The sequence below is a fragment of the Camelus ferus genome, chromosome 35, assembly GCF_009834535.1.
Source record: "Camelus ferus isolate YT-003-E chromosome 35, BCGSAC_Cfer_1.0, whole genome shotgun sequence".
NCBI classification, from domain to species: domain Eukaryota; kingdom Metazoa; phylum Chordata; class Mammalia; order Artiodactyla; family Camelidae; genus Camelus; species Camelus ferus.
The window spans coordinates 15,346,636-15,361,827 of NC_045730.1; the positions used below are offsets into that span (position 1 = coordinate 15,346,636).

The following is a 15,192-nucleotide window of genomic DNA, read 5'->3' on the forward strand; positions in this document are numbered from 1 at the left end:
GCACTTTAATGTTTTTTCACAGGCTATTTTCTACATTTTTGAAATCAATGAGTCTACATGCAAAAGCATCCTTTTATTTCTTGACAGTTTCTATAGCAACCAATTTCCATCCCATCTTCCTAAGTCTGGTTTCAATTTTCTTTTAATTGCAAAATACATGTAACATAAAATTGACCATTTTAGTCATTTTTAAAGTTCAGTGCCATTACACATTCACATTGTTGTGCAGCCATCACCACTATCTAGACCCAGAACTTTTTTTTTGTCTTTGCAAACTGAAACTCTGTAACCATTAAACAATAATTCACCATTCTCTTCTCCCCTTGACCATCAGCTCTGTACACCACTGTTCTACTTTATGTCTCTATGAATCTGACTACTTTAGATTCTTCATACGAGTAGAATCATCCAGTATTTGTCCTTTTGTGACTGACTTATTTCACTTAGCATAATGTCTTTAAGGTTCACCCATGTTGTAGTTTGTGTCAGAGTTTCCTTCCTTTTTTAAGGCTGAATAATATTCCATCACATGTATGTAACACATTTTGTTTTACCATTCATTATCTGTCAATGGACACTTGGCTTGCTTCCATATTTTGGCTATTGTAAATGATGATGCTATGAACATAGTTGTACAAATATCTCTGAGTCCCTGTTTTCAACTCTTTGGATATATACCCAAAAGCAGACTTGCTGGATCATATGGTAATTCTATGTTTACTTTTCTGAGGAACTGCCGTACTCTTTGACAGTGACTGCACCATTTTACATTCTCACCAACAGTGCACAAGGGTTCCAGTTTTTTCTCATCCTCACCAACACTTGTTTTCTGCTTTTGTTTGTTTGACAGTAGACATCCTATGAGTGCGAAGTGGTACCTCATTGTGGTTTTGATTTGCATTTCTCTAATGATTAGTGATGCTGAGCATCTTTTCATGTACCATTTAGCCATTTGTGTATCTTCTCTGAAGAAATGTTGATTTTTTTTGCCCATTTCTTAACTGGATTATTTGTTTTTTCCTATTGAATTGAGGGGATTCTTTATATATTCTGCATATTAACCTCTTATCATATATATGATTTGCAAAATGTTCTTGCCATTCTATGAGTTGCCTTTTCAATCCGTTGACAGTGTCCTTTAATACACAAAAGCTTTACATTTTGAAGTAGTCCAATATATCTATTTTTTTTCTCTTTTGTTGCCTGTGCTGTTGGTATCATATTCAAGAAATCATTGCTGAATCCATTGTCATGAATCTTTCCCCCTAAGTTTTTTTCCAAAGAGCATTACAGTTTTAATTCCTATTATTTAGGTATTTGATTCATTTTGAGTTACTTTTTGTATCTAATGTAAAGTCAGGGTCCAAATTCATTCTTTTGCATAGGGACATCCAATTTTCCCAGTAGCATTTGTTGAAAGGTGGCTACTTCTTAAGCAAGGATCATTTTAGTGGATGTTTCCAAAGCAGTTTGTTACTGTTTCAAAGGTCAAACAGATAATGATTAAGTTGTGCATCACTCAGAGGTAGATTTTGACCCCTCACAAGTTGAAGAGTACTGAAGATCTAAGATCATTTACATCCCCAAGGAGGAAAAAGTAACTTAGCCTTCTAGGGCAAAGAAGAAAGAACTGAAAAGTTGCAGGACGTTCCACAGGGCAAAGTACGTCTGCTTGGTTTGCTTTCTCCAAACTCCCATGCTCAGTTGGTTGGAGTGGCCTCCCTCCTACCTGACAACCTAGGAGGCTGGTGGGGAACATGTCCTCACCTCCTCTTTGGAGTTTGGTTATTCTGTTGACATTTGCTGAATCTTACAGTGAAGCTGGAGGACTTGCGCTGCAGAGACAAAAAAGAAATACTGACCTCGAACAGTAAGTAGACACAAGGATTATTCCTGCTAATGATCTAGGGTAGTTTCTCATCAGTTTTCACAAAGAGCCTGATAAGCAAAGGTGTAATTTCTCTCGAGGAAAACAATAATGTTAAAAACAAATAGGAAAAAAACAATTGGACTGATGTATGGAATTATCTTTTTATACACAAACTGTTTATCATTTTGCAAATAAGGCGAGTATGCAATTACTAGGAGATGTCTCCAAGAAATTTGCAAAGAAAGTAATGGCAGGTCAGCGGGGGGGATTTGGTTCAGTAGACTAGAAAGCAAAGATGTATGCAGTCTACATTTATTCAGGGAGAAACTTTGTTCTTTAGACTTAAAAAGTATATATGATAATTCCTGTGGCATTCTCTGGTTTACATAGGCCTCGGATAGCTGCAGAGAGGGGAAACTTAGTGTTTCTTACTGGATCTGCTCAAAACATTGAATTTAGAACTGGATCCCTGGGAAAAATTAAATTAAATGATGAAGACGTTGGTGAATGTTTGCATCAGGTAATACATTGGAAATATATTGAGGTAGTTTTGTATATTCTTATATGGTTAGTTGATTGAATGGGTCTATGTGAATCTGTATTTTGAATCTTTAGCTCGGGGAACATAATTGGAGGTGAGACAAGTCCTTGTAAAAAAACAGTGCCCTAGGGTGAATAGTGGGTAGAGGGCATGGCTAATGGCTCATGGTGTAGACTGACATACTCTAGTCCAGAGAAGGTACAGATGGTAATACTGAGACCTCTTTACAAGAGGAGCAAGGATGGAGGGGAACCACAGAAAGGTGTGGATGTGACCAGTTTACTTTTGCCACAGAACAAAATTGGCTAATTATTTTCCTGCCTTATTGAGTGTTTTTAGTGCTCATTATTTACTGCATCACGTGGCGTATCAGTCATAATGTTAGGAGCAAACCTTTAGAGCTTCTTATGGGCTGTCCACTGTGCCGAGTACTTTACGTGCATAATCTAGCTCATCTAACCCTCAAGGCTGCCCTGTGAGGCTGGCTTTATTGTTACCCCATGTATAAGGCAGATAGAAGGGTTCTGCAGCAGCTCAGTAACTTGCCCAGGGACATATGTCAGATGGCTGAGCCAAAATTGAAAACCCCAGCAGTCTGATTCCAAGCCAGACCTCTTACCAAGGATTCTAAACTGTTATTATGGGGAAAATGCAAATGGAAAATTCCTTAATATATTGTTACTGAAAGGGTAAATGGAACTATGCCTTGGCTATTTTAGTCAGAAGTTTATTATACATGGCTTTGTTCTGATTTTTATAATAATGGATAAGACCTTAGAGCTTAACATAGAATATCCTCAAATTTAAAAATTTTATTCTTATATATGTGGTTTTTTTCACTAGCATTCTCTTCCTCCTCCTTCACCTTTTCAGCCTTCTTTCTCTTCTTCTTCTTTTGAAAATTAGATCCAGAAGAACAAAGATGATATTACAGATTTAAAAAGGGGTACAGTTGGTCTGCCTCAAAATATTTCTAGTCAAATCCATCAGCTTGATTCCAGGGTAAGTCTGGGGTCCTCATCAGTAGAGCAAGTGAGTTCTCCTTAAGGCAACATCATAAGTAACCATTCTGCAGCAGATATACCAACTCTGCATCCTCTTTAGAAAAGTGGTGTTAAGTATGGGCTTTTTGGTTGAACGACCCAGCTCTCATAGACGACGTAGAGGTGGTGATGGACAGAGGCTGGAAACACTGCGACACGAGCTTGTTGCAGAAGTGGCTTTTGCTCTGTGTCCTGATAGCCACCTTCCTATTGGTGAGGTGGGTGGATCCCTGTCACTTAGGAAAATTCCCAGAGTCACCATGTGCAGAGAAGCAACAAATCAACTTATCAATGGGTTGTACTTCTTTTAGGAAAGAATCCAGGATAATGGAAGAGAGTAGGAAGGAGATGAGATGAGAGGGCAAAGAGTAGGGAACAGTCAATGAGAAAAGGAACAAACAGATAAAGTGAGCCCCCAGCAGAGTGTAGCAGGAAAATACGTCACCAGTGTCACAGGGTAACGCTGCATGGGAACTGCGGCTAACGAATGTTTTCTTCTCCGCCCTGCCAGCTTGTGGATCTGGAGAGAAAGTTTCAGAGCTTACAGCAGGTAAGTCCCATTACTGCAAGGGACTAACCCCTTTCACTGGAGACACACTAGAATCGGTGGTGGAGTTGGTATCCTTTTCTTAAGGTGAATGGATGATCAATACTAAGGACTTTGCTTTTCCCATAATTTAATCCTCATCACAGTATATGCTTCCCAGGATGCTCAGGATGAGGAAACTGAGTCTTGAAGAAATGATGTGACCAGCCTGAGGTCACTGGGCATGTGAAGTCCTCTGCCTCTGAGTTCAGCAGTCTACACACTCATCCTCTTAAATGTCCCTTTTTAACCATGTTATCGTGGGCGTCCGTAGGCTAAAGCTGGTCAGCGAGTGGGCACCCAACTTGGCCGATGCTGGCAACAAGGACTCAGTTTTGAAAGGCCACATATTTTCTCTAACATTCAACTCAGAAGTCTAGGGTGTATCTCTGAATGGTCCAAATCTTCTTAAAAGTATATTGGCTGGTAGTTAACTTTGAACAATTTCTTAGAACAAACCTTCCATAACTTGACTACGTACTTGTAAACTGGTCCTTACAATTTCAGACTTCTTACCCCTTTTGCAGGGAGCTGGCATTTTTAAGACTTTCATGGAAGCTATGATATTCCACACAGAGAAATGCATAGAATGTCCCGATGTTTCAAATTTTGGATAAAAGTAAGGAGATTCCAGGTTAAGGATTCCAGTACTCTGAATATTCTTGATCTGTTTTTGATTCTGTTTCAAATGTCATCCTCTACTTTGGTGTTTTTAAATTTGGTCAGCAAGTTCATGTACTCTTTCTCCTAGTTTTGATAACAAATTACCCTTTTAGCCTTTATCATTGCAGGAGGTAGTTGACTAGCAAGACACTGTGCTTGAGTTTTTGGTCTCCTAGAGTGCTTCTTTATTCCTACCAAAGGGCAAGAGCTGCAGGCCAAGGTCAAGTTAGCTCAGAATGTCCTCCCTCTCCCCACGCCTCCCCCAGGAAGAGCTGTTAATGATTTTTGAATGTAAGTGCCTTCAGGCCTTTGGATGGGGCAAGTGGTCTCTGGGTACTCCAGTCCCCACCACTCCCTACTGTCTTCCTCCTGGCTGCTCACGGATTCCACTTCCTGCTGGGCCTCCATAGGCTTCTGAGTTTTTAACCCCCAGGCAGTGTTGTTTTATCCACCAGAAAAACCTCTAATGAATTTGTGGTTCACTTTCTTAATGGTATCCTTTGATGCTCAGGGTTACTTGTGGTACTGGCACAAAGATAGACAGATTAAGGGAAGAAAACAGAATCTAGAAAGAGGACCCCCACTCTACCATGCATGGTTATTTGACTTCTTACAAAGGTGGGGGAGAATGGCCTTTGCAGTAAATGGTGCTGAGTCAGTCTGCTGCCCTCTGCCCTCAGATTCATCTGCAAATGAAGGGAAAGACTTGATTTTTCCCTGAGTAACCAAACAGTAAAAAAAAAAAAAAAAAAAGTAAAGAATAATTTGCCCTTACTTTAATTTTTAAAACAGAGAATTAGACTGAGATTAGGTGAAATTAATAGGATAGCTTTCCTTGCATAATCACTTATCTTCTCTGAAGAAGTTCTCCCTGTCCTGAGGCATCACAGGTCTTACAAGATGGGAACTGGAAGCTGACATATGGCAGGATTCCCCAGGATCCACAGACAAAGGCGGGTCTGTTTGTGACTCTGGTCTGAAAGCAGTCATGTGAGCTCGGGATTGCAGGGTGCATCTAAGCCGCAGGCCACATTGCGAACAAAGAGGCTTGGACTGAAAAGGGTTCAGTTATCTTAACCCAGGGGAGGAGGGGTGGCAGCAAAAGATGATCATATTTCAAATGCTTATCTGGAGGCACCAGAGATAAAAACAACAGCAGACGCAGCGGCATTTCCATTTCACTTTCTTAGCACAATAGAAATGTCCATGAGATTTCCACACCTGAAGTCTTTACCCTTGCCCACCAATGGATGTGTGTTGGGTGAACAATGCTTTCCCAAAGAACGGATGGGAATCCTGGCCCCTCACTCATGCCCCATCCCATCCGTGCTTAAATACATGTAAATAGCAAAGAAATCTGAATAGGATGGATAATATTAAATGCTTTTTGTTGTTTCAAAGAGAGTGGATTTGAAGAACTTAAGCAATTGATTTAAAATTTGGAAGAAGAACCTCAGTTGACTAGGAGTCAAATGTAGGGTGGTTTTTTTTTTTTTATATGTATATATTTTTATTGAAGTATAGTCAGTTTACACTGTTGTGTCAATTTCTGCTGTACAGCACAATGCAAACGTGGTGCTTTGTATACACCGGCACTGAAACGCAGCAAATGTGACTGTCTTGCTGACCATCCTGTCTTTGTTTCAGACCACTGAGCAAAAGGTTTGCAGCAGCAACCCCTGCCAACACGGTGGAACCTGCCTCAACCTCCATGGTTCCTTTTTTTGTATCTGTCCCTCCCAGTGGAAGGTGAGTCACTTGGTCTGGGGTTAAAAATGATGGTGAGTCAGCATCGGTGGTTTCCTGGGAGCCCTTCAGAATCCTATTTCATTCTCTGTCCAGGGTTTCCAGGATTCTGTGGTCTCCCAAATCAGAATGAATTATGGCATGAATGCCAAAAATCCAAACAGTGGCGAGCGTGATTATATAGCCCACTGCATGCGAAGCCCTCTTAAGGAGGGGTACACTTGATTGGACAACCACAGGGAAGGGCGTGATAATCCTGCTGACATTAATTGAAATTGTTCAGCATTGAGTGAACTAAACACATCTCGACCTAGCCCTGCCAGTTCTCCTGCCCTCTTCTGTTAACGATGGGAGTGCTATCTGACACGCGCGGTGAAGAAAAGTGAAGTGACTAGTCCCAGGCATAGCTCCACAGGGAAGTGAGGATGAGTTGGTAGAAGGAATTCTCTGGTGTGGCTGATGTGATCTTATGAAGAAGCTCTCTGGCTCTGTTGGGCCACCTCTGAGTTTCAGAGGAAGGATGACCTGAGGTCAGTTTTAACATGATGGCATTTGGCTTGACCGAGGGCTTCTTTCCTGCCTATCTGTCAATCCTCAGATGTATCATGTGAATATTGGCCCCAGAGGCCTCTGTGACCTGTGGCACCTGACTTTGTTCTCTGTATGAACGCAGGGTCCTCTGTGCTCAGTGGACGTTAACGAATGTGAGATTTACGCGGGGACACCGTTGGGCTGTCAGAACGGAGCCACCTGTATAAATACAGCAGGGAGTTACAGGTAACTTTTTCCTTTTTTTTTTTTTTTTTTAGCCCAATAAGTATTTATTTTTCATATTCATGGATCTGCATATTAGCCACGGTGGCTCTGCTCCAGTTGGGTTTGCATGTCTCATTCTTGGGCCTGGGCTGGAGGTGCCCCAGCTCCCTGGGGAATGTCCTTCTCCTGGCCAAGGTCAAAAGCTCCCAGAGAGTTGAAAAGAAACATATCAAGTCTCTGAAAGCTTTAGCTCAAAACTTTCACTTTTTCCTGTTTTTTAAAAAAAAATTGGGGTGTATTTTTGAAGGACTAAAACATCCCGTGGTTAAGAGCATCTAAGATTAACTATCTGTAGTACCAGCAAACTAGGTGCTCCACGAGGAAGCTACGTGGCACTTCTTTAACGTACACGTAGCTGTTTACTTAGATGAAGAAAAGCTTGTGTGACCTCAACGCAGATGAAGAAATCCTTTCTCTGGAGCCCCTGTGGAACTGGAAGAAGGCCACCCCCCCATGGCTGGCGTAGAGAGTGAGGATGGTGCGGAGCGTGTGGATGGTGCGGTACAGGATAAGGCTGAAGATGCAGGAGTCAGAGCATCGAAGGGGCAGCCACTGAAGAAGAGCTTAACGAAGGAGAGGGAGACCCCACCATCCCAGCCAGCCACTGCTGCACTCATTCTGTAGATGAGAGAGCTGGCAGATTTAGTAAAGGTATCTCCGTTCAAGCACTATGTAAAATGTAGACCATCACCAGACCAGAGACGTAACTGAGGTTTTACAGCTAACTGTCCTTTCTCTCTTCCATTAGCCATCAGGCCCCTAACTGCATGCGGCTCCTGTCTTCTCTTCTGAATGACTCTGTCAGATGGCTTGTGTACAGCATTATCCCACTCAGCTCAGGCACCCCCCCTCTACAGGAAGTCTTCCCTTCCCTTAAGAAGCCCAGTTAGGCATCCCAGTCATTAAAGCTATATTGACTGATGCACCCTCTTGTCAATAATCAAGTCCCAAAGTTTATGGCAGGTCAATGTCAAACTTCCTTCTGTATAGTTCCTTGAAATCACTTTTAAAAAAATCTTTAGGCATGATCTTTCCCCATAGTTTGGCTGGTCTCCTGTTTTCTGTGATTATTAAAAGATAAAGAAATTGGTTCTGTTATGGCAAATTCTCTCGGGCACAATCTCACTGGAGTAAAGAGCAATCATTTCTCTCCCCCCAGGGTCCCTGCTCTCTTGTTTTTCCCTTGGAACAAGATCCATTCTCTTCTTTCCAACAAAAAGGAATGCAGTAATTTTTTTTTTTTTTGCCTTGTCATCTGTGAACACACTATTTTCTCCCAAAGTAGCCACAATCTTTCTCTTTTTCATTGATTTAGTTGATTCTTTTGTTCTTTTGATCTGATCTTAAAAATGTTTGCTCATTCCAAGTTACCAACTTAACTCATTCAAACTTCTGGTGGATACGTCTATAAGTTTGAGCAGTGTGCAACCCCCAAGTTAACCACCTCTCACTGAAATGAAGTATGTGATCCAAGAGCCTTTTGCTTTCTGGATTTTGTTTCTCATTTAAAGGAATCTCCTGATCCCTGCTTTCATAAACATGCAAACTTGGGCTGGATCCAGAATGCAGGTCTAATCTTTCATTCCCTTGAAAGCATTATCTCCTGATTTCTGTTTATGGGCATTTATCAGAGAAGATTTCTGCGTGGAGATATCGGTGGCAAAGAACTCCTGGCACTAATACGTCCCGCCTTCCTGATATCCAGGAATGTCCTGGAGATGAGAGCTCACTCTTGGTTTTTATTATCACTGTCTTCTTGAATCTTGAAGCCAACAGACTAACAAAGCCGTGCAGCCAAGGGCAGTGAGACCCATAGACCAAGCCAGAATGGTTTTCCCCACACAGACAAAACTGTATTTTCACCCCTGCAAAATGGAAAGGAAAAGAAAAAAAATTAACATGAGAATTTGCTGCATGTCAAGATTAGTTATTTGTCCCGATATGTGAGAGCGAGACAGACAAAGAGAGAGAGACACAGAGACACAGAGACAGAGACAGAGAGAGCAGAACCACTTTATTTGTTGAGAGCTGCCCAAACAGCAGATTCAACTTTACAAGGGCGACACTGAATCATCTTTCTTGCACGCTCCTGTAAAAGGAGCCCAAGGACTCATTGTGCTGACTCTGGAAGTGGTTTGGTTTCTTGTTTCTGCCATTCATATGCGGGAGGTGACTAGAGAGCACAGCATTTCAGTCTGGTTTCTTCCTCTTGATAAAGGGGATAGTTTAGGGAGCCTCATGAATTCCAGTTGATTATCTATGACCTAAATACTCCAGTTCAGACATACGATGAAGGCTTTGTGAAGGAATAAAAGAAAAATGTGGGTGAGCATAAGATTAAATGCTCGCCTTGTGGAATCTACGTGGCATGAAAGAGATCACTTACTCTCTTGAGTTCTGTTAATCATGTAAGGATAAATCCTTGTTAATCAGTAGCTTCCCTGAGACCAGAAACCCCCTCTGGAAACTTCATGGGGCACATGCTGAAGGAAGACTTGAGCTGCTGTTGAATAATCTGGATGTGAAGAAATGTGGTCACCATGGGAAGCATCTGTGTTGAGTCTGAAGCCTCCTTCAGCCTCTAATTCTTGGAGCCCATTTACTTGGGGGAGACAAAGCTGTCTTTATTTAAAAGGATTAATAATTTTTTTAATTAGAAGGACATTTGAAAGAGAAAGCACTAGGCAAATACTAGTTAATTGGAAGCCCCATTTCATAGAAAAATTTTTGGTACAAATTCTTTTTTAGGATAATGACAGTAGAGCAAGGAAAACAATGATCTGTTTCCTCCGGTTTCTGTGGCTCATGGTCTTGTCCCAAGTGCTCAGATAGCTAACAGACAATATTTTGCTGCTTCTCAAAAGTGCATTTGCCTTTTTTTCCTGAAGATCGATTCTTATTGTTTCCTGATTTACTATCAGTTTAAAACAGCCCCTGGGATCCAAATATGCCATGCATGGATGGGGTATGTTATATACTTCAGGCACAGAATCTAGAAGGCTTTTATAGAAAAAAAAAAAGTGGAATTTGTTGTTTTGTTTTCCTCTAGGAGCACAACGATGATTATATTTTATTTTATTTATTTTCATTCTTACCATTGGTGGATTTTAAAACCGGCCGAGGTTAAATGATGAGGATAATAATCTGGTTTCAGCTCAGATCATAGTTACGTATTAATCTGATTACCTCTTTTAGTTAGTCAGTTACATTAAAATTGAACCATGGACTCGAACGCAGTTAAACTATGACTTTGAAAGTATATGTGACCTCTTTTCCATTGCCAAATGCACTTGCAATGTTTTTGAAGACTGAAAAGCCCAGTTTTGTTTTGCTGGAACCAAATCAGCAATGGAAGGTCATTACAAAAGTGACTTCTGCAGGGAGGTGTACACTTCACTCCTCTTTTTCTTTAAAGGGACAGCTTGAAAACACATTTTCCATGCAAACACTGTGATGTTAAAAAGACAGGCAAAAATGGAAAGTCTTCAACTAACTCTCACTTTCAGAACGTGGGAATGTGACACGGAAAAACAATGGTACAGGAATAACGCTGACCAAGTTTTAATTCATCTTTTGCCAGTTGCTAATTCTGCGCCTTGGGCAATTTGAACCTTGCCAGTGAAGTGGGATTAAAAATACTTGTCTTCCAGGATCATAGTGAGGAAATTGCTAGTGCACTTGGCTTCCTTCCTCCCTACCTCCTTCTTTTTTCTCACATTATCTGAAATGAAAGAAGTATACTTTGTAGCTGTTTAAGGAAGCGTGTAGGATTAAAATCTACTCATCTCTCAATGACAATAGCAAAGGAGAGAGAAAGAGAGGATTTAACGGCAGGTCCTTGAACCAGAATCTCTCAAATCTCAAGTCCTTTTCCAATAGTAAAACACTTAGTGATGAGATAAACACAGTTTCCTGAGCACTTCCTAAAGGAAAATGCCTTTAGACCCCAAGGTGAAAACTGTGCTCACAGATTGCCATTATTATTTTACAAAAAAATGGGAGGCAGAGGGAGTGATGTTATTATGACATTGTCTAGGGTGAATAGTGAATAGGCTGAGTCAAGATTTAAACCTAGGCATTCTTGTCCCATGGGCTCCTGAATTCTCAGACATCTCATACACGATCGACTCAGAAATCTAGTTATAGTTGGTTTAAAGATTAAAAAAAAATTTTATTTTGGCAGGTGGAGGTGCTGATAAAATAAACTTTTATCCAGGAAGCCACCTGGATCAAATCCTCAAATGTGTTTAGAAATGGCCTATAGTTCTAGCATCTCTAAGAGTCTAATAAAATTCTCTGAAATAATACTCTGGGTAAGGATGGGAAAGCAAAGAGGAAAGGAAAGAGAATATGAGAGGGGGAGGGTGTAAAGCTAGAGATGAGAAGCAGATAAATAGCTGTGGGGAGGGAAGGACTAACTGAGTTTCTTTTTTAAGTTTAATCATGGATTGCTATTAACCTGTGACCTTGTCTTAATGAGAAAGGCAACCTTGGAAGGCTCAGAAATGTAACTTCTTAGTGGACCAGCTTTTACACAATTATGTATCAATGTTGCAAATTGCATGGGACATACTTATCCCCCCAAAAGTATTCATTTATCTGAAATCCAAATTTTAAACTGGGCATCCTGTATCTTTATCTGCTAGTTCTGGCAACCCTCTGTGTGAGGGCCTGAACGATACCCACCATATTCTTCCTCTCCATCTCTGGCCACATTCATTGATCTGTTCTTCCTTAGAACCCACTTGGAGGAGCTGCCCCAGCAGCTGTTTCTGGGGCCCTCCATGGGGACACCACGCTCTGTGCCCAGAGTGTAGCTCTTGTTGCTTCTCAGAGAGCCAAACTCTCATTTCCGTCGCTGTCAATCACACGTTTGTTTTTACCCACGGACATCAGCTGAGCTCTTTGTGCCTCAATATGTGTTGTTAAAAGAACGTCCTGACCTGGCACAGTGGCCCCTTTACTGAAACACTAAGAAACAAGTTCAAGGTCCATGGCCATACAGGTCCTTCTCATTCTTTGTGTCTGATCCTCGGCCCCAGTGGCCAGTTTCTTTTCTGAGGGCCAGTGTGGCTGGAGTCAGGCAGACAGTGACCTCTGGGCCGGGATCCCACTCCCAACACCGGTGCTCCAACACGTGGAATTAAGCCTAGGGGGCTAGGGGACGCCTCTGCCCCTGCCCCTCCCCCAGCCACCATCCCACTCTGTCCTGGTTCCCTCTGTAGCTGGCAGTACAGACATAGAGCGAACAGCAACTTTGAGATGATGATAGCTTAAAACAATTGTATTTATTTGCTCTTTACTGAACTGAAATCTCAAAACACCCACCGCTAGCTTAGCTATCATGTAATAATTACATTGTGTGAGTTACAATGATCTAGGAAAGAAATGTTACTATGTTAATTACAGCCACGGATAGAAGTATTGCCTTCTTAGTATAATCATCATCACAGACTCTGAGACACGGATATGCCATTGCCTGTGGGGTTATACAAGCTGAGAGAACATTTGGTGATTTATCTGTTCAGTCAAGGTCACCTGTGCTTACTCGTGGGTCCAGCTGGGTGGACAATGAACGGACTTGACGACCTCTCCCTTTCCCATCCGGAATGAACTCCAACCCCTTTAGTTTATAGATGCCTGACCTTTGAGAGTGTAGCTGGATGACCTGATATCAGAAGAATTTATAGCGGTAGTCATGCTTCTCTCACCCCATATTTGAGAAGATAACACATTTACTCAATCTGCCCCGTAAAGGGCAGAGTGATCTTCTTCCAAAACTCCAGCCAATAAATCTGGTTTGCTGGTTTATGATTCCACTGGAACATCACTGACCTGCAATCGGAATTATTACTTTCTCTTTTTAATCGATGCTAAGAAAGCAGACACGCACTCTGAAGCACCAGCCGTGACTTTGTGCTCTTGTGCAACCAACAGTTGTCTCTGCTCCCCTGAGAACCACGGCCCCCAGTGTGCATCCAAATATGATGACTGTGAAGGGGGCTCCTGGTTGCACTGTGTCCACGGCGTCTGCGAGGATCTGGTCCGAGTGCAGGCTGGACAGGTGGGTCCCTTCATGGGTGGGATTCCTTGGAGGGAGTCCTGGTCATTAGCTCCTCATTATATGTAACTGTGAATGAGCAGGACCCTGTGGGGCTGCAGAGAGGAAGTCACCCTCTGCCCTTAAGCCGGACATAGGTGAAGGAGGAGATGAGAATTGTCCATCAATAAGCAGAAAGGGACCCAGAGGTTGATGTTGTTATGTACTAACTTTTTTATTATTCCTCCATGAATCTCCCTGTGAGACATGACCTTCTCTTGGCCTTGTGAGTTTTAACAGTGACAAGACATGGGGCCATAAAGGCCCGCCCTTGTTTGCAGCATGCAGCTTTAAGGAGTCAGGGTATTTTTTTCTGACCCCTGAGCCCTGTGAGTGCTGCAGACTCTGTGAGCCCATTTCCCCAAGTGTCCCCTGTGCTCTGAGCCCTGATGACCCTGACTCCTGGCCCTCAAGGTTGCCCAGCCCTGGTCTGCTTGACCTTGCATGAGACCTTCAGGCCTTTTTTTTTAGTTCTATTTTTTTCCTACCCATGTGATGGAAAATGTTTCTCTTCCAACGACAGTGGGAGGGGGGATGTGGGTGGGACCTTCGAAAAGGAAACAAACAGAATTGATTTTGCAAGGTCTGTGCCTACATGGGTGTTTTTCCCTCTGAAAGCACAGCAGGCTGAGTCGATCAACTTTAATTATATTGACTTACAGCTCTTGACTGTTGTTGCTCTTTCCCTGGCTTCTTTGGGGGGCAAATTGTAGGTTTCCCTTACTCTGAAATAAAGTTTCTCTTTTTGCATGGTCTGGTCTAAATGCTTAATCATATGGGAAGAAAAGGAGCAGCTGCTCAGTTGGCCTCATAGAAATGAACGAACGTTAGAAAATAAACAGTCGGGGGCTCAGTGGGATTTGGAAGGCTTTTTTTTGCTCATTTTCTTGATTGTCTTTGTTCACACCCGGGTCGTCCTGCCAGCCCAAGTACAGCTGCATCTGCGATGCTGGGTGGACATCCCCCTCCAACAGTACAGCCTGCACGCTGGACACAAACGAATGCAGCCTCTGGCCTCCGCCTTGCTCATCACATGTGCAATGTTACAACACTCCAGGCTCCTTCTACTGCGGGGCCTGTCCGACAGGTACGTGGGGTGTGTCTGCATCCAGCCAGGGGTGCCCTGCTGGCCTCTGCAGGCCAGCCAGGTAAGACGCCGGAACCGATTTCCTTCCACTGCCCAAGGACAAGAAGACCCTTCTTAGCAGGTGTTCCAATCCAGTTTCATGTCCTGTTTCATTAACCCCCACTCCAGACCATCTAACTGGTTTAACAGTTCAACAGAAGTAATGGGAAATTTGTCCCAGCATGGCTAGAATCAGACATTGGGGCTGGGGTTGGCCACAGAGTTTGTGAGCTCACACACTTTATTGCTAGGGCCATCAGCTGACTAGGCTTGAGATCAAAAAGACACGTGCTCTAGTTCCACCTTTTGTACCAGCCAGATGTTTGTAAACTTGGGCAAATTGATCTCTGAGTGTCTTCACTACCGTCCAGTGGTCCTCACCTGGATGCGTTGTTTGAAGATCCTGGGGCTTTGCTATAAACAAGATGGTCCAGTTCCATCACAAACCCACAGAGGCCAAACCTCAGAGGGAGGTCACATGTCCAGTCATTGGGAACATGGACTCAGGATTTGACTGCGCTAGTCTGAGTCAAAGCTTAATGTTTTCTATGAGGTCATCATTATCCCATTAGGGCATACTGGCAGAGCACCCGCTCTGAGTCAGGCACTGAGCTGGGTGCACTGGTTAGCAATTGACCAGACAGCCTCAGAGGGTTTACAAGGCCTGTCTGCCCTCCTTGGGTGTTCTTAAAAAGTGGAGC

General features: G+C 42.7%; 1 protein-coding gene across 1 annotated transcript in view; it reads left to right on the forward strand.

Moving 5' to 3' along the window:
* Positions 1-1,650: 1,650 nt before the first annotated feature.
* The window catches only part of CUBN (cubilin), a 273,653-nt gene continuing 260,111 nt past the window's right edge, over positions 1,651-15,192 (forward strand). The window contains exons 1-8 of the mRNA XM_032474139.1: positions 1,651-1,870; positions 2,261-2,390; positions 3,318-3,413; positions 3,966-4,004; positions 6,351-6,452; positions 7,123-7,226; positions 13,203-13,329; positions 14,290-14,452. Coding sequence (XP_032330030.1) covers positions 1,758-1,870; positions 2,261-2,390; positions 3,318-3,413; positions 3,966-4,004; positions 6,351-6,452; positions 7,123-7,226; positions 13,203-13,329; positions 14,290-14,452 — 874 coding nt within the window. The 5' untranslated portion in view covers positions 1,651-1,757. The remainder of the gene's footprint in view (positions 1,871-2,260; positions 2,391-3,317; positions 3,414-3,965; positions 4,005-6,350; positions 6,453-7,122; positions 7,227-13,202; positions 13,330-14,289; positions 14,453-15,192) is intronic.